We start from the raw sequence: 24118 nt of genomic DNA, 5'->3' as shown, positions 1-24118 counted from the left end.
GGCACCTGTTGTGATGTCTTCCAGAAAGCTAGCCGGGTGTGGATAATTGTCTGGGTACGCGGGAAAAAGGAATGCTGGCTTAATTGGCGTGAGGGAACAGTGGGACACACATCTATTTTCATGAGTCATTGGTCCAGATAATGACTGCATTGTAAGTCAGGGAATCAGACAGGAAGTCTAAGGAATGTAGGCCCCTTTAGTTCTACAGAGGACTGGAAACTGTACTAAACACAACAAGAATCAGGTGCTACATGCTTTGGGGGGCTGTGGCTTTCCCTGTTGTGAAGCAAAGAGAAAACAAGCACTGTTGTTGGCCACACTGGGTCTGGTTCATATTGAATTCAATAAATAAAAGTAAGAAAATATATGTTTTTGCATGTGCACCGGATAGAAAAAACATGTTTTTGCATGTAAACTGATCCGGTGCACATGTAAAAACTAGTTTTTTCAAACTTACTTTCCTCCTTTTCTGACCATGCTGGGTCAACAGAGCAGAGAGCAGTACAAACCTCCAGAAGTGCAGCTCGAACCCCTCGCATTTGTCCTTGCATTTCAGGCATGCGGCTCCAGCACCAATCTCGTGGCCCAGGCTCATCTGCCAACAGACATAGCACATGAATGAGATTAACATACTTTACCTGTCTCGAGAAATGATTTCATACAGTAGGGAGTTTCAGGCCAGGACTTGATAAACTATATATACAAAAGTATCCTTCAAATTAGTGGATTCGGCTATTTCAGCCACACCCATTGCTGACAGGTGTATAAATCGAGCACACAGCCAAGCAATCTCCATAGACAAACATTGGCAGTAGAATGGCCCGTACTGAAGAGCTAAATGACTTTCAACGTGGCACCGTCATAGGATGCCACCTTTCCAACAAGTCAGTTCGTCAAATTTCTGCCCTGCTAGAGCTGCCCCGGTCAACTGTAAGTGCTGTTATTGTGAAGTGGAAACGTCTAGGAGCAACAACGGCTCAGCCACGAAGTGGTAGGCCACTCAAGCTCACGGCAGAGTGCTAAAGCGCGTAGCGCGTAAAAACCGTATGTCATCGGTTGCAACACTCACTACCGAGTTCCAAACTGCCTCTGGAAGCAACGTCAGCACAAGAACTGTTCGTCAGGAGCTTCATGAAATGGGTTAATATGGCCGAGCAGCCGCACACAAACCTATGTTCACCATCCGCAATGCCTGGCCTGCACAGAGCCCTGACCTCAACCCCATCGAACACCTTTGGGATGAATTGGAATGCCAACTGCGAGCCAGGCCTTATCGCCCAACATCAGTGCCCAACCTCAATAATGCCCTTGTGGCTAAATGGAAGCAAGTCCCCAAAGCAATGTTCCAACATCTAGTGGAAAGCCTTCCCAGAAGAGTGGAGACTATTATAGCAGCAAAGCGGGGACCAACTCCATATTAATGCCCATGATTTTGGAATGAGATGTTCAACAAGCATGTGTCTGCATACTTTTGGACCTGTAGTGTATTTACTGTAGTTCATATGGTGGAGTCAATACTTACTTAGGCCTAGTTGTTTTGGAGTGGCCTCTTCAAATTCCCTAGTTAGCAGAATCTACAATGTTCTGTTTTTTGCCGGGTGTACACTACACAATTTTGGCCCCCATTTAGCTGTCCCAAACAAGTTTTTGAGATTGGAGACAAAATCCCCATGCAATTGCTTCAGGGCGTGTGGCCGTCACCGACACTTATTTAATCTGAGCGGGTCAGCGATGCAATCTACAGATCCCGTCTTTGAGCAGACCCAGACATCCCAATATTTTCAAACATGTTTGATTTTATCGACACAAAATCTGCAATGATCTTGTAGTGTGAGATGTGCAATGATACGTTTTGAGAAAGGTGATCAGCAATAGCCAATGAGAGCTCGTCAGAGAAGAAGCCAGTGAGATGATGACGTCGTTTCGCATCACCCAGAATGTGTAGACACTCGAGCTACTACCAGTATGCGTTTGTACTTGCCTTTAACCAAAGCCAAAGTGTCAAAGCATTACAGCTCTGAATTTCACAAGCAATGTTATTCGATAAAAAATGTTGGCTAGATATTTCAACTCTGTATGGCAGGTGTGAATGATTGACTGAAAACGTCTCTGAGGCTTCTTTGTTCTAGCTACGTTAAGAATCTAATCACATCATTGTTTTGGCGAGACAGCATGGTGGTATGGAGAATCCTCACAACCAAGTGAAGAATCCTGTAGTGTGTGACACCCCGTCTGTGCCACATCGTTTAGTGTGCGTACCACTACATTGGCAAGATAAAATACTACAGGAAAGACGGTTGTTTAATGTGAGAGGCTCAGAAATGTTAGGATTTTGAAAGTCGTGTAGTGTACACCTGGCATTACTGTATAGCTTGACATTTGGGTATAAACATGCCTAACAGAGATGTGCTAGGAAAACATAATCTTACTAAACTCAAATACAGAATTGGATGTCCCATTAATCCCTAATCCACTAATCTCCCCCTCAGATATATTCCACATTTGACGCTTAAGCCTACTTTTCTCAACCATTTGCATGCATTCTCTTCTTCTGATTCCTTTACTTCAGTGCCTATTTTGGTCAAATATAAAAGCAGCTCTAAAGTTCTGTGTTGCCACCTTTTCGAATCAAACCAGACTCACTAGACTAGGCCTGCGTCTCAAATGGCACCATACTCCCTATATATTGTAATACTTTTGACCAGGGCCCATAGGGAACAGAGTGCCATTTGGGATGCATACTAAGGCTAATTCCAGAGTTTGTAGTCACAGCCCATATTGTAGCACTCTTTCCTCCCTCACATTCGCATCATTCAGTCCGACGTCACTTCTCAGACGGACTTCAAACACCAGTGTTGTCCGTCTTGCCCCGTCAAGGCTGTCTGCACCCTTATATGGTCAAGTATTCCACGATGCTGAAAGCCCCTTAGGACTCCAGCACACACTGCTGTTTGGAGAAGCCCAATGTGTAGCCTGGCCTGTGTACGGAGGAATGCTAAGCTAAAGCCAGACTGGAGCTTTTAAGAGCATGACTCCGTTAATAATATTTACGTTACATATCAACCCCCTTTTCTCCACTTATCAACAATAGACATGTCTCAAACTATATCTGTCTAGGTTTATAACGAAAGCGGAGAATAGCCAGAGATGGTCTACAATGTAGCGGCTTTGGTCTAGATATTGGTCTGAGCCAGCCATGAGTCTCTCCAAAGTGTCCAACTCATTGTTTCTGTGTTCAACAGAATATCCAGCTGAGAGTTCATCACTTCTGAAAATATAAATATTTATGAATTGTTTCCTTAAACCACTTGGGAACACCATAGAATCCTTGCCATTTTTGGGTGGGTTGAGTCAGTGTTGGAGACTTCCCAGAAGCCTATTAGTGAGATATTGATCACTGTATCAAAGTGTGGACCTACTGTTCAGTCTTCACTAAAGCACTTAGGCTATGAGTATAACGTTTAAAACTAGCAATGACAATGACACATTGCCATGAGTCACTTGCCGTGATGAGTCACATGCTCAAGCCACACCAATGACAAACAGCAGCCAGTACGTACTGCAACCATGATACTGTGTCACAGTAGCCTATAGCTTTGTCCGTCCATGTAATGTATAAGTAGAGGTTTGTCAATGAAGGCCTACTTTAGTACATTGACAAATAGTGTATAATAGTAGCCTATAATAATATTATAACAGTAGTCTATACATAAGGGAAACACAAGTGAATAGTTCAAGGACAAAGTAGCCTCACTGTCCAGAAAAACAGTGAATTTCAAGCTAAATATGATCTAATGAGCAATGGCTCTAAATCTTGAGCACTTGTTCATGCTTTCAGAATGTATTAACTCGATTGTTATATTGAAGGAATCTTATATTTAATGTAATCGAGCATAGACAATCAAAACACAACCGTTTCCTTTGGTCCAAGATCATTTGCAGCTTGACACAACTATCGGGGCCTCATTGATGATTAGTGATCTAGTAATTTCAGCAGCTTCATGCGGGTAATCTACTGAAAGTGAAAGCCATTACTGCGGGTCTTTCACTTGACGAACACGTGAGGGGCGCAATGGAAAAGTGTCAATGAGATTCACCTGTCACCAGTGGTGTAGTGGAGGGTATACACAGGTATACGCCATATACCCACTTTTTTTTGTGGGCAACATACTCACTTCTTAATCCCTACGATGCGTATCAAAGTAGTGTAGTGGAGCTATACACTGCATTTGTTCTCTGCTGCAGCAGGCAGCTCATGGAGATTGTGGTATTGCTGCTGAGTGCTGGAAGATAGTGATGGGCATTCCGAGTCTTTTTGTTGAGCCGGCACATTTGGCTCCGTTCACTTAAAAGAGCCGGCTCATTTGGCTCCCAAACGGCTCTTCCTTCAAAATGCTTAAAAATGTACCTAGAACCATGATTTTTAGAACCACCTTGAACCAATCTCCAATGTAAAGCCCAAAAAATAGGCTCAATTGTGTCAGATCGTGAAATGCGTGTTTAAATAAATGTTTACCTGGCCAAATTATTAGATCACCTGCAAAAAGTATGTTTATTTTTAAGCACTGCAAAAATGAGCGTGGAACAGAATGTAGGTGCTCTCCCCACTAATTATTATTTCTGCAGTGAAGATTCACACTCTTAAAGAATTAGTTTTTAAATTATCTGCAGATAATCGTTGTTTTAAACTCAAAAAGCAGTAGTAGCAGTATGCAAATCAGGGAGCCAAATGAACGGCTCTTTCACCGATACGATTCGGTTCCCAACGTTCACCAAAAAGATCCGTTCAAAAAGAGCCGTTCGTTCGCGAACGACCCATTACTAGTGTGAGACAGGACGGAACGTCCGTCCTCCCACCTTCAAACATGAAAATATTGTGAAAAATATATTGTACCAACGAAGCGAATAATGTCAATGCATATTAAGACAACCCCGGGTTTGTTATTTTTGTATTTCATAACTAACGCAAAGAAAGACGTGCAAGGTTCTATAGCTACATTGCTCATACTAATCTAATTTTTTAAGTAACAAAATCATTCTGTAGCTAGTAATGAAGCTGGCTACACATTGACATGACTAGCCAGGCACCTTCCTTGCTGACTTTGCTACCTGGTAGGATACACCTTTTAGGGTGTTGCCATGTCTTATCTGGAAGCATGAAGACTTACCTTCTTTATTTCCTTTTCTACCTCCATTTTCAGTTCCCCTCCTATGTTGTTTGAGTCCCACCGTAACTTGCAAATAAACACCAAAAACTTGGACTGACTTTACGCTGACACCAATCTTTAGAAACAAAACCGAGAGCTGATCGATTTTACTCTGCCACCACTTCTTCGAGCACGGCCGTCCCGTTCATTGCATTGAGGGGATTCGATTAATCTGTCCCGGGTAGGCGTGTTTGGCACCGAGTGAAAGTTGATCGCGTTCCTTTTGGAACAGGCTGCCGATGCAACCTGGTCTCAGAGAACTTCGTATTATTCTGTAAGAAAATCCGATTATCTCCTTTTAGTATGATATGTTACGTTTGGTATAGTTACATACATTGCATTCCCAAAGTATTCAGACCCCTTCTCTTTTTCCACATTGTGTTACGTTACAGCCTTATTCGAAAATGAATTCAATATTTATTTTCCCTCATCAATCTACACACAATACCCCATAATGACAAAGCAAAAACAGGTTTTTAGATTTTTTTGCAAATGTATTAAAAATATAAAACAGAAATACTCTATTTACATAAGTATCAGACCCTTTGCTATGAGACTCTCTGCAGCACTCCACCAATCAGGCCTTTATGGTAGAGTGACCAGACGGAAGTCACTCCTCAGTAAAAGGCACATGACAGCCCGCTTGGAGTTTGCCAAAAGGCACCTAAAGGAGTCTGAGACCATGAGAAACAAGATTATCTGGTCTGATGAAACCAAGATTGAACTCTTTGGCCTGAATGCCAAGCGTCACGTCTCGAGGAAACCTGGCACCATCCCTACGGTGAAGCATGGTGGTGGCAGCGTCATGCTGTGGGGATGTTTTTCAGCGTCAGGGACTGGGAGACTAGTCAGGATCGATGGAAAGATGAACAGAGCAAAGTTCAGAGAGATCCTTGATGAAAACCTGCTCCAGAGCGCTCAGGACCTCAAACTGGGGCGAAGGTTCACCTTCCCACAGGACACCGACCCTAAGCACACAGCCAAGACAACGCAAGAGTTGAATGTCCTTGAGTGGCCCAGCCAGAGCCCGTACTTGAACCCTATCGAACATCCCTGGAGAGACCTGAAAATAGCTGTGCAGCGATGCTCCCCATCCAACCTGACAGAGCTTGAGAGGATCTGCAGAGAAGAATGGGAGAAACTCCCCAAAAACAGGTGTGCCAAGCTTGTAGCGTCATACCCAAGAAGACTTGAGGCTGTAATCACTGCCAAACATGCTTTAAGAAAGTACTGAGTAAAGGGTCTGAATACTTATGTAAATGTGATATCTTATGTAAATGTGATATAAATGTCTAAAAATCTGTTTTTGCTTTGTCATTATGGGGTATTGTATGTAGATTGATGAGGGGGGATTTCTTTTTTGTCCATTTTAGAATAAGGCTTTAACGTAACAAAATGTGATAAAAGTAAATGGGTCTGAATACTTTCCGAATGCACTGGAAGACAGATGGTTACTTGGCAAAAAAACGAAAGGATGGTGGATGGTCGGGGTGGGTAGATGGATGGGTGTATAAAGCAAACATCTAGCAACCCAAAGGTTGTGAGTTTGAATCTCATCACGGACAACTTTAGCATTTTAGCTTATTAGCAACTTTTCAACAACTTACTACTTTTTAGCTACATTGCAACTACTTAGCATGTTAGCTAACCCTTCCCCTAACCTTAACCCTTTTAGCTAACCCTTCACCTAACCCTAACCTTAACCCTATAACCTAACTCCTAAACTTAAACCTAACCTTAACCCCTAACCCTAACCCTAACCCTTAGCCTAGCTAACTTTAGAGAGCTAGATAACATTAGACACCTAGCTAGAATTTGTAACATATCATATACAGTACCAGTCAAACATTTGGAAACACCTACTCATTCAAGGGTTTTTCTTTATTTTTACAATTTTCTAAATTGTAGAATAATAGTGAAGACATCAACACTATGAAATAACACATATGGAATCATGTAGTAACCAAAAAAGTGTTAAACAAATCAAAATATATTTTATATTTGAGATTATTCAAATAGCCACCGTTTTCCTTGATGACAGCTTTACACACTCTTGGCATTCTCTCAACCAGCTTCACCTGGAATTCTTTTCCAACAGTCTTGAAGGAGTTCCCACATATGCTTAGCACTTGTCGGCTGCTTTTCCTTCACTCTGCCGTCCGACTCATCCCAAATCATCTCAATTGGGTTGAGGTCGGGGGATTGTGGAAGCCAGGTCATCTGATGCAGCACTCCATCACTCGCCTTCTTGGTAAAATAGCCTTTAAACAGCCTAGAGGTGTGTTGGGTCATTGTCCTGTTGAAAAACAAATGATAGTTCCACTAAGCCCAAACCAGATGGGATGGCGTATCGCTGTAGAATGCTGTGGTAGCCATGCTAGTTAAGTGTGCCTTGAATTCTAAATAAATCACAGACAGTGTCACCAGCAAAGCACCCCCACACCATAACACCTCCTCCTCCATGCTTTACGGTGGGAACTACACATGCAGAGATCATCCGTTCACTCACACCGCATTTCACAAAGACACGCCAGTTTGAACCAAAAATCTCCAATTCGGACACCATACCAAAGGACACATTTCCACCGGTCTATTATCCATTGCTCCTATTTCTTGACCCAAGCTGGTCTCTTTTTCTTATTGATGTCCTTTAGTAGTGGTTTCTTTGCATTAATTCGACCATGAAGACCTGATTCACGCGGTCTCCTCTGAACAGCTGATGTTGAGATGTGTCTGTGACTTGAACTCCGTGAAGCATTTATTTGGGCTGCAGTTTCTGAGGCTGGTAACTCTGATGAACTTATCCTCTGCAGCAGAGGTAACTCTGGGTCTTCCATTCCTGTGGTGGTCCTCATGAGAGCCAGTTTCATCATAGCGCTTGATGGTTTTTGCGACTGCACTTGAAGAAACTTTCAAAGTTCTCTACATTTTACATATTGACTTTCATGTCTTAAAGTAATGATGGAATGTCATTTCACCTGTTGCTTATTTGAGCTGTTTTTGCTATAATATGGACTTGGTCTTTTACCAAATAGGGCTATCTTATGTATGAGTAGGTGTGTCCAAACTTTTGACTGGTAGTGTACATTTGCAAATTCTTAACATATTGTTCGTTTTGCAAATTCGTAACATATAATAAGAATTTTATTTTGTAATATATCATAGGAAATGGGTGATGGACATCCACAAATGAATACATACCATACGAAATGTAACATATCATAGTAATTGGAGTGTCTCGGATTTCCGTACAAAATAATGTGAAATGCTCTGAGATCAGGTTGGCCTCCCAGGTTTGAGCCAGGTGCCCAGTTCAAAGCCCACTGCATAGTCGGCTTAAAACAAAAGTAACATAATTAAGCATGTGGAGTAATGAGTAGGATTCTGTGTTTTCACATGCAAAAGTGATTGCTTTTGGTAAAAATGCTTTATCTGCCTTCCCAATGAAAACTAAACAAAATATATTTGATGGAAACAACATTTTGTATGTTTCTGGACGATGGACCATGCTGCCTTGTTGACGATATGACTGAGCAGCGCAGATTAGCCTACTGTTCGATTTGAGAATGGCGCTCCTCCCTCACCGCTCATAGACCGGTGGCATGCAGTTCAGCATTATCAAGTCCGCCCACTGTTACTATGAAAGACATCAGCTATTACATTTTAGTCATTTTGCAGACGCTCTTATCCAGAGCGACTTACAGTTTTAGTGAGTGCATAAAGTTTTTCTCACCGGCCCCCCGTGGGAATCGAACCCACAACGCTGCCATTGCAAGCGCCATGCTCTACCAACTGAGCTACAGGAGGCTCAGCTATCTACAGTTCCCCAACTCTGGACCAATAGGAATTGAGTGAGCAACCAATAAAGTACAGGACAGCCAATCACCATTTAGTGAAGGGGGCCTCCTCAACAATGAAAAGAAAATGAATGAACATGTAAATTACAGTAGACCGTTTAAAACTGAGAACATTTCAATACTTTTTGTTGGATGTGGCTGCATTATCTATGAGGTTCTGGTGTGGTGAAGCAAATATTATAGGCCGTTTTTGTGTGTGTTTACAGTCAATTTACATATTATGTAGAATCATATGTCCTTTTATAGGCTGATATAAAAGGACAAAAAAGATTAGACAATAAATATTTACAATTGTATTCATATTTTGTATGGGATATCATCATATACCAGACAGAGGAGCAGCAACTTCTTGGCATATCAAATTGATGAAATGTATCTGTCATGTGCAACACATTTCACATTTCTTATGGAGATGAACAGTATGTTTGCCACACAGCTGATTCACAGACCCTCTTGGGCTGATTGGGTGAGTCTTGATACAGTCATGTACAGCTGTATTTACTATATGTCCTCCATTCCCTATCTAAAGCCCACACATAATGCAACTTGTTTTCATTATCATGCAGATGCAGGAATTGTGCAGTAATGATGTGGTTAGAGACTTCCTGCCTGTGCATTGCTGTCATTTTCAAAGGAAGTATTGGGTGTTTCACACAGCTTGTGACCTTGTGTGACTGTGTTACAGACAAACTGTAAGTGGGTACCAGTTAACAATAATCATCATTTGAGGATTTTGAAGTTGATGACTTTGGTGACCTGAGTGAATTCAGTGAAACATTTTGAGTCTTGCAAATAGAGCAAACACAACATTTTTATTTTTATTTTATTTCACCTTTATTTAACCATAGAGTTGCAAATGCAGTTCCCTATTCTACAAGACAGACTTATATATATATATATATATATATATATATATATATATATATATATATATATATATATATATATATATATATATATTATTTGAAGTCAGAAGTTTACATACACTTAGATTGGAGTCATTAAAACTTGTTTTTCAACCACTCCACACATTTCTTGTTAACAAACTATAGTTTTGGCAAGTCGGTTAGGTTACTTTGTGCATGACACAAGTAATTTTTCCAACAATTGTTTACAGACAGATTATTTCACTTATAATTCACTGTATCACAATTCCAGTGGGTCAGAAGTTTACATACACTAAGTTGACTGTGTCTTTAAACAGCTTGGAAAATTCCAGAAAATGATGTCATGGCTTTATAAGCTTCTGATAGGCTAATTGCATCATTTGAGTCAATAGTAGGTGTACCTGTGGATATATTTCAAGGCCTACCTTCAAACTCAGTGCCTCTTTGCTTGACATCATGGAAAAATCTAAAGTTCATCCTTGGGAGCAATTTCCAAACGCCTGAAGGTACCACATTCATCTGTACAAACAATAGCACACAAGTATAAACACCATGGGACCACGCAGCTGTCATACTGCTCAGGAAGGAGACGCGTTCTGTCTCCTTGAGATGAAATTACTTTGGTGCAAAAAGTGCAAATCAATCCCAGAACAACAGCAAAGGACCTTGTGAAGATGCTGGAGGAAACAGGTACAAAAGTATCTATATCCACAGTAAAACGAGTCCTATATCGACACAACCTGAAAGGCAAGGAAGAAGCCCCACTCCAAAACTGCCATAGAAAAGCCAGACTACGGTTTGCAACTGCACATGGGGACAAAGATCATACTTCTTTGAGAAATGTCCTCTGGTCTGATGAAACAAAAATAGAACTGTTTGGCCATAATGACCATTGTTATGTTTGGAGGAAAAAGGGGGTTACTTGCAAGCCGAAGAACACCATCCCAACCGTGAAGCACGGGGGTGGCAGCATCATGCTGTGGGGGTGCTTTGCTGCAGGAGGGACTGGTGCACTTCACAAAATAGATGGCATCATGAGGAAGGAAAATTATGTGGATATATTGAAGCAACATCTCAACACATCAGAAAAGGGATGAAAAGGGTCCTACGGGTGGGAGAGTACTCCCGTAGACATGCAACTAAGGGAGTTAGAACTAAAGGCAAAGTTGGAGAAACAAAAATTAGAGCTTGAACAACAGAAATTAGAAAAGGAAAGAGAACGGTCTTGAGATATGTGGAGGGTCAACACTTTCAGTTGGCTCCCTCTGTTTGATTTCTAGAAAAACATTCCTTTGTCTGATCTTCCCTGTTTTCGTTTTTCTAAACGTTTTGGTTTGCTTCCTGCCTTTAAATTTGGTGTGGGTTTTTCTTTTGTTTGCCTCTTAGTGCTCTTAGTGGGCACATTTTGTGGGCACTCATGGTGGATGTCTTTTAGGTCCCAGTTGTTATTGCTAGTCAACTTTCAGTGGACACTTCCATGAGTGTCTTTCAAAACCCCTCCTAAAACCCGACCTGTTTCGTTTTGGTTGTTGTCAGTGACTCTTTGTTAGTTCTCCCTTCTGTTTGAGCGACATCTTTGGTTTTCTTGCTGGGGAACGTAACAAAATGGGCATGGTCTAGTGGAAGATAAACACATTACATTGTTCCTGTATTAGACCTTGTGGCTGTTATTGGCTGTAATGGGCCTAAAGAAGTAGCCTTTCATGTATTTTCAGTGCCTGAATGAAAGTGAGTGGCCGTGGAGTGACTGCGTTAGTTATCTGCAGAGTTACAGATACATTTAAAAAAAGAAATAGTGACACTAGAAATAGATACACAGTGAATAACGAATAAAAATAACAATTAAAAATAACATGGCTATATACAGGGAGTACCAGTACCGAGTCGAAGTGCAGGGGAACAAGGTAATTGAGATAGCTATGTACAGTACATATAGGTAGGGGCAAAGTGACTTGCCAACAGGCTAGATAATAGTTGCAGTAGCATACGGTGTGTGTGTGTGTGTGTGTGTGTGTGTGTGTGTGTGTGTGTGTGTGTGTGTGTGTGTGTGTGTGTGGCATCAGTATGCATGTGGGTGCATGTTATGTGTGTGTGGGTGTACTCTATCGGTGAAAAGTTTTAGAACACTTACTCATTCAAGGGTTTTTCTTTATTTTTGCTACTTTCTACATTGTAGAATAATAGTGAAGACATCAAAAATATGACATAACACATACGGAATCAAAGTGTTAAACAAATCAAAATATATTTTATATTTGAGATTCTTCAAATAGCCACCCTTTGCCTTGATGACAGCTTTGCACACTCTTGGCACTCTCTCAACCAGCCTAATGAGGTATGCACCTGGAATGCATTTCAATTAACAGATAATCTCACAAAACAACACAAGGGAAAATAGAAAATGGAGTGAACATGCATTATAAAAAGACGAGGAATAAGTGAACTCAATGACCTACATTAAACAGCATTTTGTTTTCTATTATTTAAGGTTGATTGTGTTGATATACTGAACCAAAATATATATGCAACATGCAACAATTTCTAAGACGGTACTGAGTTACAGTTCATATAAGAAATCTGTCAATTTAAATAAATGTATTAGGCCCTAATCTATGGATTTCACTTGACTGGGAAGGGGCCCAGCCATGGGTAGGCCTGTGACGGTATACGCCCACCCACTTGGGAGCCAGGCCCACCCACTAGGGAGCCAGGCCCAGCCAATCAGAATGAGTTTTTCCCCACCAAAGAGCTTTATTACAGACAGAAATTCTCCTGTTTTATCAGCTGTCCGGGTGGCTGTTCTCAGACGATCCCGCAGGTGAAGAAGCTGGAATAGGAGGTCCTGGGCTGGCGGGTTACATGTGGTCTGTGGTTGTGAGGCCAGTTGGACGTACTGCAAAATTCTTTAAAACTACGTTGGAGGTGGCTTATGGTAGAGAAATGAACATTAAATTCTCCGACAACAGCTCTGATGGACATTCCTGCAGTCAGCATGCCAATTTTATACTCCCTCAATACTTGAGACATCTGTGGCATTGTGTTGTGTGACAGAACTGCGCATTTTAGTGTCCCCAGCACAAGGTGCACCTGTGTAATGATCGTGATGTTTAATCAGCTTTTTGATATGCACACCTGTCAGGTGGATGGATTATCTTGGCAAAAGAGAAATGCTCGCTAACAGGGATGTAAACTAATTTGTGCTGAAAAATTGAGAGAAAAAAGCTTTTTGTGTGTATAGACCATTTCTGGGATCTTTAATGTCAGCTCATTAAACACCGGATCAACACTTTACATGTTGCGTTTATATTTATGTTCAGTACATGCCCCACATGTCCTGCATGTCTGCTTTAAATACATTAATCTGTCAGAGATTATGTGTAGTTTATCTAACAATCTAACTAATTCAAACCGCCATACCTGTACATTAAACCAGGTGAAATGATCCAATTGGTTTATCACACCCATTACCCTTCTAAACCACATGACGTGGCTAACCTAATCTTTAGACCTGTGTTAGGCCACAAGCCTTGAAGACAGAGAAACACCAAAACTGCTTTAGTAGCCACATCAGTCCCTATAAATATTCCCCACACCCACATGGCACCTCTTTTCATTTAGAAGCCATTTTAAACAACAACATGTTTTTCCATTTTCTTATTTTCTTATGTTACTAAAGTCCTTTAGTTTTGATATATCATTTCATATATGTTTTTTCATATACAGTTTGTACCTCTGGGACTTTATGTTGTTGTTATATATGGAGTGTGCTGATTTTGTTTTGTTTTTGTCCACATTAAGTAACAAGCAACAAACCACCAAGAAGGAGTGCTTTTTCTACTGCCTGGAAATACGTTTTATTGCTAGCGGAAATATGAATTAAATTGTTATCCTTATTTTAACAAATGTAAAACGTTGAAAATGAACGATGTACTTTCTGTGGAGTTATGTTTTTATTGCAATATTTTATGAATATTGATTATGTTATGAGACCTTCAACCATAATCTTGGCAACCCAGAACCAAAAATCTCATGAAAACTACTTTATGTTTTGTAGTCTGTCCAAAAACAGATTACTTCAACCATAACAACCTTTTTTTCTGCTTCATTTTGACATCACCTCAAGAGCTTGGCAGCGTATAAAAATGAGGTCAAACAGTTGACATTTATTGGTCTCTTTGTGGCCTGGAAAGAGACATGGTAGACATAATGTTACCGATAGGCTTTTCCTATATATACCTATGTACAACAGTACAATGACAGAGAGTCCAGTAGGTTGTCGTGGTGACCCCTCTAGTTTGTGTTGTCCTTGGTATGCTCCATGATGGCCATCAGAGCCAGCCAAGTCTCCTTGGCAGTAGGGAGGATCTGATTGGCAGGCAGGATGAAACCATAGCGACCAGTGTCTCTCAGCTCAAAGGTGTAGGAGTACTTGATGCCCTGGTTGTAGGTCCAGTCAATGGTACCACCGCTAGCCTGATCTGGAATTGACAAGAAAAAAGGGAATTGACAATAGTGTCTGTATTGTCACAGAGTATATAAGAGTATATAACCCTAAACTAAAAATATTGTAATTACTTTGGTTATGTAATACAGGTGGAGTGTGCTCATGTTGATAGATCGTGGTAGACTAGATTGGATTGGAATGGCATGGGATGGGAGCCATTTAAAGCAACAAATAGGTTAAGCCGGTGTTTGACACTTACAGATGGTGTTGATTATGCTTCCGTATCTGTAGGAAGTTCCATACAGGGAAGCCAGATCAGTGATAGCCTTCCTGGCCAGGTTGTGCTGTGGGCATATAATAAAAGTAACCGAATGTTAAAGTCCCCTATTGGATTCACCCTTCCCCCTGGTGAGGCCACATGTGGTGGAGAATGCAGGCAGGGCGCTCCCTATAGGCACGGATACCACAAGTTGTTACCAGACATGTCAAAGACAACTAGTTGATGGATGCTGGACTCACCAGTTCGCTCTGGTCCTTGCAGGGGGTCGTGGTGTAACCGTAGGGGTAGAGGAGCATCTGGGAGTAGGAATGGATGGACACGAAGGCCTTCAGGTTGCCGTGAGACTTGACAAAGTCCACGATGGACTTGACCTCAGACTCAGAGTGAGCCTTGGGTCCGCGGTAAGTCTCAGAGCAGGGGCTGTTACTGGCACCAGGACCTACCAAAGACAACAGAGGAGATAGACAAAAGGATATAAAACATTAGTGGCAGACAAAAAAATAACAATGCAAAATACTATCTCACCAGGTGCAAGAAGATTCCATTTTATTTGACCAAAAAATTCAGATTTGGTTTCTTATTGAGTTTGTGACATCGGAATCTACTGTATTTGAATACAAAGTGATTTGCATCAAGGAAAATATACCTCCAAAACCAGCATCCCAGTTTCTGTTGGGGTCAGTTCCCATGCAGGAGAGCCAGGGTTGGTCTTCCTGGTCTTACGCCACATATGGTTCTATGGAACATGAAAGGTCTTTGTCGTGACAAATGGTTTGTTTGGTTTGGTCTAGTGCATAGCTGTAAGCAGCAGTTGATGATGTCAGAGCGAAGTCAAATGACATTAGATAGTTGATATTCGATCTAGATGTAGGATCTTAATTTGATCACCCTGTTGCAGCAGAACTTTCCTGCAATGCAGGAAATTTAAAATGTGTAGTGTATTTGAGGTTTGAAAAGGCTTCTGAAGTTTCTAATTTCTACTTTGAAATTTCAGACTTGATTTTAGTTTGGGAAAAATGCCCCCCCCCCCCTACAAAAATGACCATTAATTATAATCCACATAATAATTCACATTTCCTGTTGCTGCAGGATTCATTTCCTGCTGTAGCAAACTGGCTCAAATTAAGATCCTACAGATGAATAAGAGATTCAGATCACGCACACGTGTAACATGTTAACAATCAAAGAGGTGGAGCGATATAACATGACGTAAACAAAATGTAACATTTAGTAATCATAGGGGTCAGGGAATGTACATTAAACTAAAATGTACCGTTAATGGCATATGTTCTGTTTTGAGCGACTCACGTTAGTGTGGGTGCAGTAGTAGCCATCAGAGTTGGTCACAATCTCCAGGAAGATATCCATCTTGTCCAGGATGACGGTAAGGGCAGCGTCACGTCCATAGTCGGTCACAATCTGGATATTGAAACAGAAAAATAATATCAGAAATCTTAAATCATGACTACCATACATAGTGAGTAACAGTGAGTGTGAGACAGTGGTTTGGTGAACAGATGCATAGATGAAGAGATGGGAAAGGTTTAAAGACTGTCAGGGAGATAGCACTGATGCACCTTCTTGGCGAACCAGGTACCGCTAGCCTGAGTGACCCATTCCCTGGAGTGGATTCCAGTGTCAAACCAGATACCAGGTTTGTTGGTTCCACCAGTGCTGAACTAGAAAAGAGAGAAGGAGGGGGGTGTAAAGAACATCTACTATAATCCTCAAATACTGTAAATTTTAAAGACATTTAACATATAACCAAGCAGTGACACGGGCAGCACTCAGCATCTGCTCCTTCTCCTCGTCCAGCATAACCTGTGGGCAAAAGGGAGGTCAAAGGTCACTACAAGGCTTATTCAACCATCCAACTGGGATAGAGGGTAGGAATGATACGTCAGGCCAACAAACCAACACAATGGGCAGGTCTCCCAGACAGATTAAGCCTAGTCCTGGACTAAAATGTATGCTTTTTAAGACTTAATCTGTGTACGGGAAATCGCCCATATAAGTCTTTTGAGCAGCTATAGTGAAAGGGAAATGGACTGGTCAAGGCTCTACAGTGGTGATTATCATGTCACACACCTGGAGATGTTCCATCTCAGACAGGTCCTTCAGAAGAGTGAGCTGGACCTCATCCCTCGCAGTGATACGAAGGACCTGGTCCCTTCAAAATACAGGAGAACCATTCAGCTTTCAACAACTATGCTTGGAGTTGAGAAAGGGAGAGAGAAAAGTTACCCTACAAAGACGGTGGCTAAATGTCTGCTTACACCATCACTTACAGTTGGAGTCAACCTTAACCACAAGCTTTGCTTCCACTTTACAGTTATCATTGAAATATTCTGAAACCTCCATGAGTAGTCATTTCTAATGATTAAGGGAACTTTCTTGAGATATGTGGAGGGTCAACATCTTTTGTTGTGTCACGATTTCGGCCGAGGCTGCCTCCCCTCCTTGTTCGGGCACGCTTTGGCGTTCGTCGTCACCGGCTTACTAACCACTGCTGCCCCAATCATCATCACAATTGTCTTGTCTTGTCAATCACACACACCTGGTTCCTATCCCCTAATTATTCTGTGTATAAGTGTTCCCTCTGCCTTCTTGTCCTTGTGGGTGATTGTTATTTGTGAGAGTAGTGTAGCTCGGTGGAGATACTCGTAACATTGTGTTGCCAGGGTAGAGTTTCCCCTGTGCCTATGTATTATTGGATATCCGTTACAGTGTATTTGCCAGGGATGATAGTTTCCCCTGTGCCTGTTTTGTTGATCGCTATTTGAGCGCATGTGTGTGTGTACGAAGGAATAAACTCTGTATTCTGTGATTACCCTCCTGCGCCTGACTCCTTTCCATCACACTCATCACAAGTTGGCTCCCCCTGTCTGATCTTCACTGTTTTCGTTTTGCTAAACTTTTTGGTTTGTTTCTGCCTTTAAGTTTGGTGTGGGTTTTTCTTTTGTTTGCCTCTTAGTGGTCAAATTTTGTGGGCACTCATGGTGAATGTCTTTTAGGTCCCAATTGTTATTGCTGGTCAACTTTCAGTGGACACTTCTATGAGTGTCTTTCAGAACCCCTCCTAAAACCGACCTGTTTAGTTTTGGTTGTTGTCAGTGAATCTTTGTTAGTTCTCCCTTCTGTTTGAGCAACATTTTTGGTGGGGAACGTAACAAAATGGGCATGGTCTAGTGGAAGAACACCACTGGCTTGGTTTAGTGGATGATAAACACATTACATTGTTCCTGTATTAGACCTTGTGGCTGTTATTGGCTGTTATGGGCCTAAAGAAGTAGCCTTTCATGTATTTTCAGTGCCTAAATGAAAGTGAGTGGCCGTGGAGTGACTGCGTTAGACACTTACATATGGTGGTCATGACACAGCCGTATATATAGAAGGTTCCATACATGGTAGCCAGGTCAGTGATGGCCTTGCCAGCCAGGTCATGCTGTGGGTGAAATATAAAATAAGGTCAACAGATCTGTACAGCCTTTGACAATTTAAGGTCATGTTCAACAGACAAAACACTTCGTCTTTGTGTATACTAAACTTTAGCTGTTCAACAGTTATACCCTGTTTGATGCTATAAAATTGCATTATTGCCTCACATACAATTATTAGGTAAATGACTGAGACATGGCTAAGGGTCAAGGGAAGGTGGGAAGCCCATCTCTATCAGACTTGCAGGGGGTTGCAGTGTAGCCGTAGGGGAGTAGCTGTGGATGTCGATGAAGGCCTTCGGGTTGCCATGACACTTTTTTAGGTTTGGTTAGTTCATGCAATAGAAACAATGTGTTGAGCCCAGGTTTGGTTAGTTCATGCAATTTAAACAATTTGTTGAGCCCTGAAGCCCAAGGCAAAAAAAAAAGAATAAAAAAAGGAGTCTTTTAATTATCTCATTAGAACGACTTAGTATCTTGTTCGAACGACTTAGTAAAAATAAAAATAAACTGTGTGAAAAATGTCTATAAGACTGAAGTACTCAGGCAACTGAATGATCAGATGTTCTATAAGAGACTCATTACATTAAATTAAAATTAAAATTAAATTAAATTTAAAAATTACAAACCCCACAAAACAGCTTTTGGCTGTAATTGAACAAACTATGACCGAGGGCATGCACAATGGCGATATCACCAAAAGAGAACACAGATTATTGGTGTGTAAAAACAGCTCCACACAGGTAATCTGCAGTTCCTAAAATACTGTTTAATTATCTAAATCCCCAAAAGGGCAGGACAAATCTTATTTGCGCTATCAGACCAGGTTTGGCACAAGGCATTAAGAGCTCTGCTCGACTTCAAATGCCCTGACTGTTAAAAATGCCCTATGTATTGTGACACTTCTGACATTAGTTAAACTTCTTCCTGCTAATAAAAATGATTCCACACAATCTTTTTGTCCAAATAATCTATGCTGACCTCAGCCAATTTTTGCCCAGATGGCTTTTATTCTTGGTAGCTTGAAGTGTTTGAAATAGCTTAATCGGTCTGCGTCAGCCTTGGCAGAATATTAAGGTCGTTTATTATTATTATTATTATTACTATTATTTATACTGCTACTACCACTGCATGAGGCTAGAAAACTGCCACAGCAGGTTGATCCCTGCAATGCAGTGATTTATTTTGCAACCCGTCTGTCACACCCTGGCTCTGGGACTCATTATGTTGAGCCAGGGTGTGTTCATTTCTATGTGTGTATTTCTATGTTGGTGTTCATTCTAGTTTGTTGTATTCTATGTTTGCCTGAGTGACTCCCAATCAGAGGCAACGAGTGTCAGCTGTTGGCTGGTTGTCTCTGATTGGGAGCCATATTTAAACTGTATGTTTTCCCTTTGTGGTTGTGGGTTTTTGTTCCGTGTTCGGTCTTTGATACCGTGGACGTCACGAGTCGTGTTTTGTTTTGTATTTTGACGCTTTAACTAATTAAAGTCATGTTTGTTCATCACGCTGCGCCTTGGTCTACTCCTTACCTCGACCTTGACAGAAAAACCCACCATGCAACGACCAAGCAGCGTGTCCAGGGGCAGCTCTTGGGCTGGACATGGGAGGAAGCGCCGGGAGAAGAGACGGTGGAGGCGCGCCGTAGAGAGGAGCTACGGCGTGATCAGGGTCGTCGTCGGACGGTCGTGAGGCAACCCCAGAAAATTTTTAGGGGGGGGCACACGGCATGGACGACGGGGCTGACGGAGGAGAAAAGAGGGCGGATCCAGAAGGCCACCAGGCCAGGGGTACACCGCCCTGTACGTCCTGTGCGGATGCCTCACAGAGTGTGTGAGGGTAGGCATTCAGCCAGGACGGGTGGTGGCCGCTCTTCACTCCAGGTCTCCTATCCGTCTCCACAGCCCGGTTCGGCCTGTCCCTGCTCCACGCACCAAGCCTACGGTGTGCGTCGCCAGCCCAGTCCGGCCTGTCCCTGCTCCACGCACCAAGCCTACGGTGTGCGTCGACAGCCCAGCCCGGCCTGTCCCTGCTCCCCGCACCAAGCCTACGGTGTGCGTCGACAGCCCAGCCCGGCCTGTCCCTGCTCCACGCACCAAGCCTACGGTGTGCGTCGACAGCCCAGCCCGGCCTGTCCCTGCTCCACGCACCAAGCCTACGGTGTGCGTCGACAGCCCAGCCCGGCCTGTCCCTGCTCCACGCACCAAGCCTACGGTGTGCGTCGACTGCCCAGCCCGGCCTGTCCCTGCTCCACGCACCAAGCCTACGGTGTGCGTCGACAGCCCAGCCCGGCCTGTCCCTGCTCCACGCACTAAACCTACGGTGCGCGTCGCCAGCCCGGTCCGGCCTGTTCCTGCCACCCGCACCAAGTCTTCGGTGCGCGTCGCCAGCCCAACCCGGCCTGTTCCTGCCACTCGCACCAAACCTACGGTGCGCGTCGCCAGCCCGACCCGGCCTGTTCCTGCCACCCGCACCAAGTCTACGGTGCGCGTCGCCAGCCCGACCCGGCCTGTTCCTGCCACTCGCACCAAACCTACGGTGCGCGTCGCCAGCCCGGTCCGGCCTGTTCCTGCCACTCGCACTAAGCCAGGGGTGCGAGTCGTCAGCCTGGCAAGGCCTGTTCCTCCTCCACGCACAATTCCAGGGGTGCGCGTCGTCAGCCTGGTAAGGCCCGTCCCTCCTCCACGCACCAAGCCAGGGGTGCGAGTCGTCAGCCTGGTAAGGCTCGTTCCTCCTCCATGCACCAAGCCAGGGGTGCGAGTCGACAGCCTGGTAAGGATCGCTCCTGTTAAGTCCAGTCCTGCTCCAGCCGGCGGGGCCAGACTGGACCAGGGGCACTATGGGGGGTGTATTGGAGGGTGGTGGTCAAGGCCGGAGCCAGAACCGCCGCCGAGGAGGTATGCCCGCCCAGCCCTCCCCTGGTTTGTTTAGTTGAGGCGCGGTCGCAGTCCGCGCCTTTAGGGGGGGGTACTGTCACACCCTGGCTCTGGGACTCATTATGTTGAGCCAGGGTGTGTTCATTTCTATGTGTGTATTTCTATGTTGGTGTTCATTCTAGTTTGTTGTATTCTATGTTTGCCTGAGTGACTCCCAATCAGAGGCAACGAGTGTCAGCTTTTGGCTGGTTGTCTCTGATTGGGAGCCATATTTAAACTGTATGTTTTCCCGTTGTGGGTTTTTGTTCCGTGTTCGGTCATTGATACCGTGGACGTCACGAGTCGTGTTTTGTTTTGTATTTTGACGCTTTAACTAATTAAAGTCATGTTTGTTCATCACGCTGCGCCTTGGTCTACTCCTTACCTCGATCGTGACACCGTCTGCTGAATCCATCCATTACGCATGGTTCTCCCTCTCAAGTGCTCCTTCTCGAGGATGCTTTCAAATCATTTTTTTGTTGCTTTGCCTTATCGTAAAAAAAATGATTGTTGTCATCTGTGCCATTGAAAATCGGATAGCTTCCTTATATTTCAATAAACCATTAGTCAACACTTCAAAGATCAAACGAAGTGTCAACAAGAAAATGTACTATCTCTTAATTTTATTTCAGTGATTAAATTTATTTTTTCCTGTTATTGTGAACTGTAGGCTATAACAAGTTAAACCTTTCAATTGAAGGCCTATCACAAACTTATTTCTGTAGGCGATTCTGGTAGGCTAATAGAAACATGTTTTCGCAGCATAAACCAGCCTATTATCTCTGAAGTTCATTGATTTATTGGTGATGGAAAATCTCTTTTTTTTGTTATACGTTCAAACGAGATACGAAGTCGTTCAAACGAGATACGAAGTCGTTCAAACGAGATACGAAGTCGTTCAACCAAGAGTCTACCTTTCTTTTGTTTTGTTTTTTAGCCTTGGGCTTCAGGGCTTCCATACTTTCAAGAAGCAAATAGGAAACATAGCCTACTTCTAATACCAGCATCCCAGTTCCTGTTGGGGTCAGTTCCAACGCAGGAAGAGCCAGGGTTGGTCTTCCTGGTCTTACGCCATATATGGTTCTGTGGAACATGAAAGGATAACATAATCAATGGTTTGGATTAATTCTGAGTGAATTAATTAATTAATCATCAGAGCTGCCATTACAGAGTATTAGTGGATGAATTATGAATAATAAATAAACTGTTTTGCTGTTAGGGACTCACAGTATTATGGGTGTAGTAGTAACCATCAGGGTTGACCATGATCTCCAGAAAGATGTCCATCTTGTCCAAAATGGCCGTGAGGATGGGGTCAGTCATAATCTGGTGGTCATTGAAAGAGAAAGTTTTAAGCACGTTATCATACTGAAAAGAGAATACCTGGCCTCATGGGGGCGCCATCCCACTTTTGACATCAATGCAGCAACCTGTGGGAGTAGGAACGTCCCTGTGGGTATTCAGAACCGGAATTGCCTGATCCCCTAGAGAGGTAAACTTACTACAAAAATACTTAACTCCCTTAATAATAATAATAATCATGATAATAATATGTTTTGCATAGCAAATAGACTGTAATGACCCTATTGCCTTCATAACACTATATTTGCTATTCTTAGCAGCAAACTGGAGTTTGCATTGTGACTAATGAGCATGTGGGGAAATCCAACCTGACTGGAAGGAAAGAGACTAGAAGTTGATTACCTTCTTGGCGAACCATGATGCCAGGACGGTTGGTGCCACCAGTGCTAAACTATGAGAGCGAGAATGGGTGTATTAACATTAGGACAGGTACCAAGAAAATCCATGATAACACCAAAAAAGTATTGAAAACTGACACGACTTACATTGAGCACATTCAGAGGGCGGCCCTCAAAGTTCTGGCCAGTCACGATCTTGCTGACCAGGTTGGGGTTCTCAGCCACCAGCATGTCCTGGAAACTGTAGATCTAGTCCGATAAAGCTAGTAAGATAATATCACATTAGAACCAAAGAGCTCTGAGGACTGTAGTTTTAAAACAGGCTTGATAACATTGTTATGACAGTGTTATTATGCAATCTTATGACCATGTTATTATCCAGTCTTATGACAGTGTTATTATGAAGTCTTATGATAGTGTTATTATGCACTCTTATGGCAGTGTTTTTATGCAGTCTTATGACAGTATTATTTACATTTTACATTTTAGTCATTTAGCAGACGCTCTTATCCAGAGCAAATTACAGTTAGTGAGTGCATACATCATTTATTTGTATTTTTATACTGGCCCCCCATGGGAATCGAACCCACAGTGTGTTATCAAATCAAATGTTATTTGTCACATGCTTCGTAGCCCACAGGTGTAGACTAACAGTGAAATGCTTACGGGTCCTTTCCATTATGCAGAGTTACAGATAAGATTTTAAAAAAGAAATAGTGACAATAGGAATAAATACACAGTGAATAACAAATAAAAATAACAATTAAAAATAACATGGCTATATACAGGGCGTACCAGTACCGAGTCGATGTGCAGGGGAACGAGGTAATTGAGGTAGCTATGTACAGCACATATAGGTAGGGGTAAAGTGACCAGGCAACAGGCTAGATAATAGTTGCAGCAGCGTACGTGGTGAGTGTGAAAGTGTGTGTGTGTGTGTGTGTGTGTGTGTGGCATCAGCACTATCGGTCAAACGTTTTAGAACACCCACTCATTCAATGGTTTTTCTTTATTTTTTACTATTTTCTACATTGAAGAATAATAGTGAAGACATTAAAACTATCAAATAACACACATGGAATCATGTAGTAACCCAAAAAGTGTTAAACAAATCAAAATATATTTTATATTTGAGAATCATCAAATAGCCACCCTTTGCCTTGATGACAGCTTTATACACTCTTGGCACACTCTCAACCAGCTTCATGAGGTAGGCACCTGGAATGCATTTCCATTAACAGGTGTGCCTTCTTAAAATATATTTTTTGAATTTATTTCCTTTCATAATGCATTTCAGCCAATCAGTTATGTTGTGACAAGGTGGGGGGGTATACAGAAGATAGCCCTATTTGGGAAATGACCAAGTCCATATTATGGCAAGAACAGCTCAA

General features: G+C 42.5%; 1 protein-coding gene, 1 long non-coding RNA gene and 1 pseudogene across 2 annotated transcripts in view; all 3 read right to left on the bottom strand.

Annotated features, from left to right (window-relative positions):
- LOC121531533 (testin) overlaps positions 1-5382 on the bottom strand; it is a 28714-nt gene extending 23332 nt beyond the window's left edge. Inside the window, exons 1-2 of the mRNA XM_041836783.2 lie at positions 5169-5382; positions 510-595 (exon numbers count right to left, since the gene is read on the bottom strand). Coding sequence (XP_041692717.2) covers positions 510-595; positions 5169-5195 — 113 coding nt within the window. The 5' untranslated portion in view covers positions 5196-5382. The remainder of the gene's footprint in view (positions 1-509; positions 596-5168) is intronic.
- An 8720-nt stretch (positions 5383-14102) lies between these two features.
- On the bottom strand, positions 14103-22054 carry LOC121531461 (annotated as a pseudogene).
- A 207-nt stretch (positions 22055-22261) lies between these two features.
- On the bottom strand, positions 22262-22915 carry LOC121531254. Its single transcript, XR_005994104.1, has 3 exons — positions 22875-22915; positions 22732-22780; positions 22262-22353 (listed from the first exon to the last, which is right to left on the bottom strand). It is a non-coding gene; the product is annotated as an uncharacterized LOC121531254 (long non-coding RNA).
- Between the last annotated feature and the right edge of the window lie 1203 nt (positions 22916-24118).

The sequence above is a fragment of the Coregonus clupeaformis genome, unplaced genomic scaffold (genome assembly GCF_020615455.1).
Source record: "Coregonus clupeaformis isolate EN_2021a unplaced genomic scaffold, ASM2061545v1 scaf0135, whole genome shotgun sequence".
Lineage (NCBI taxonomy): Eukaryota > Metazoa > Chordata > Actinopteri > Salmoniformes > Salmonidae > Coregonus > Coregonus clupeaformis.
The sequence above is the reverse complement of the archived record's forward strand: the minus strand, read 5'-3'. Positions and strand labels throughout refer to the sequence as shown.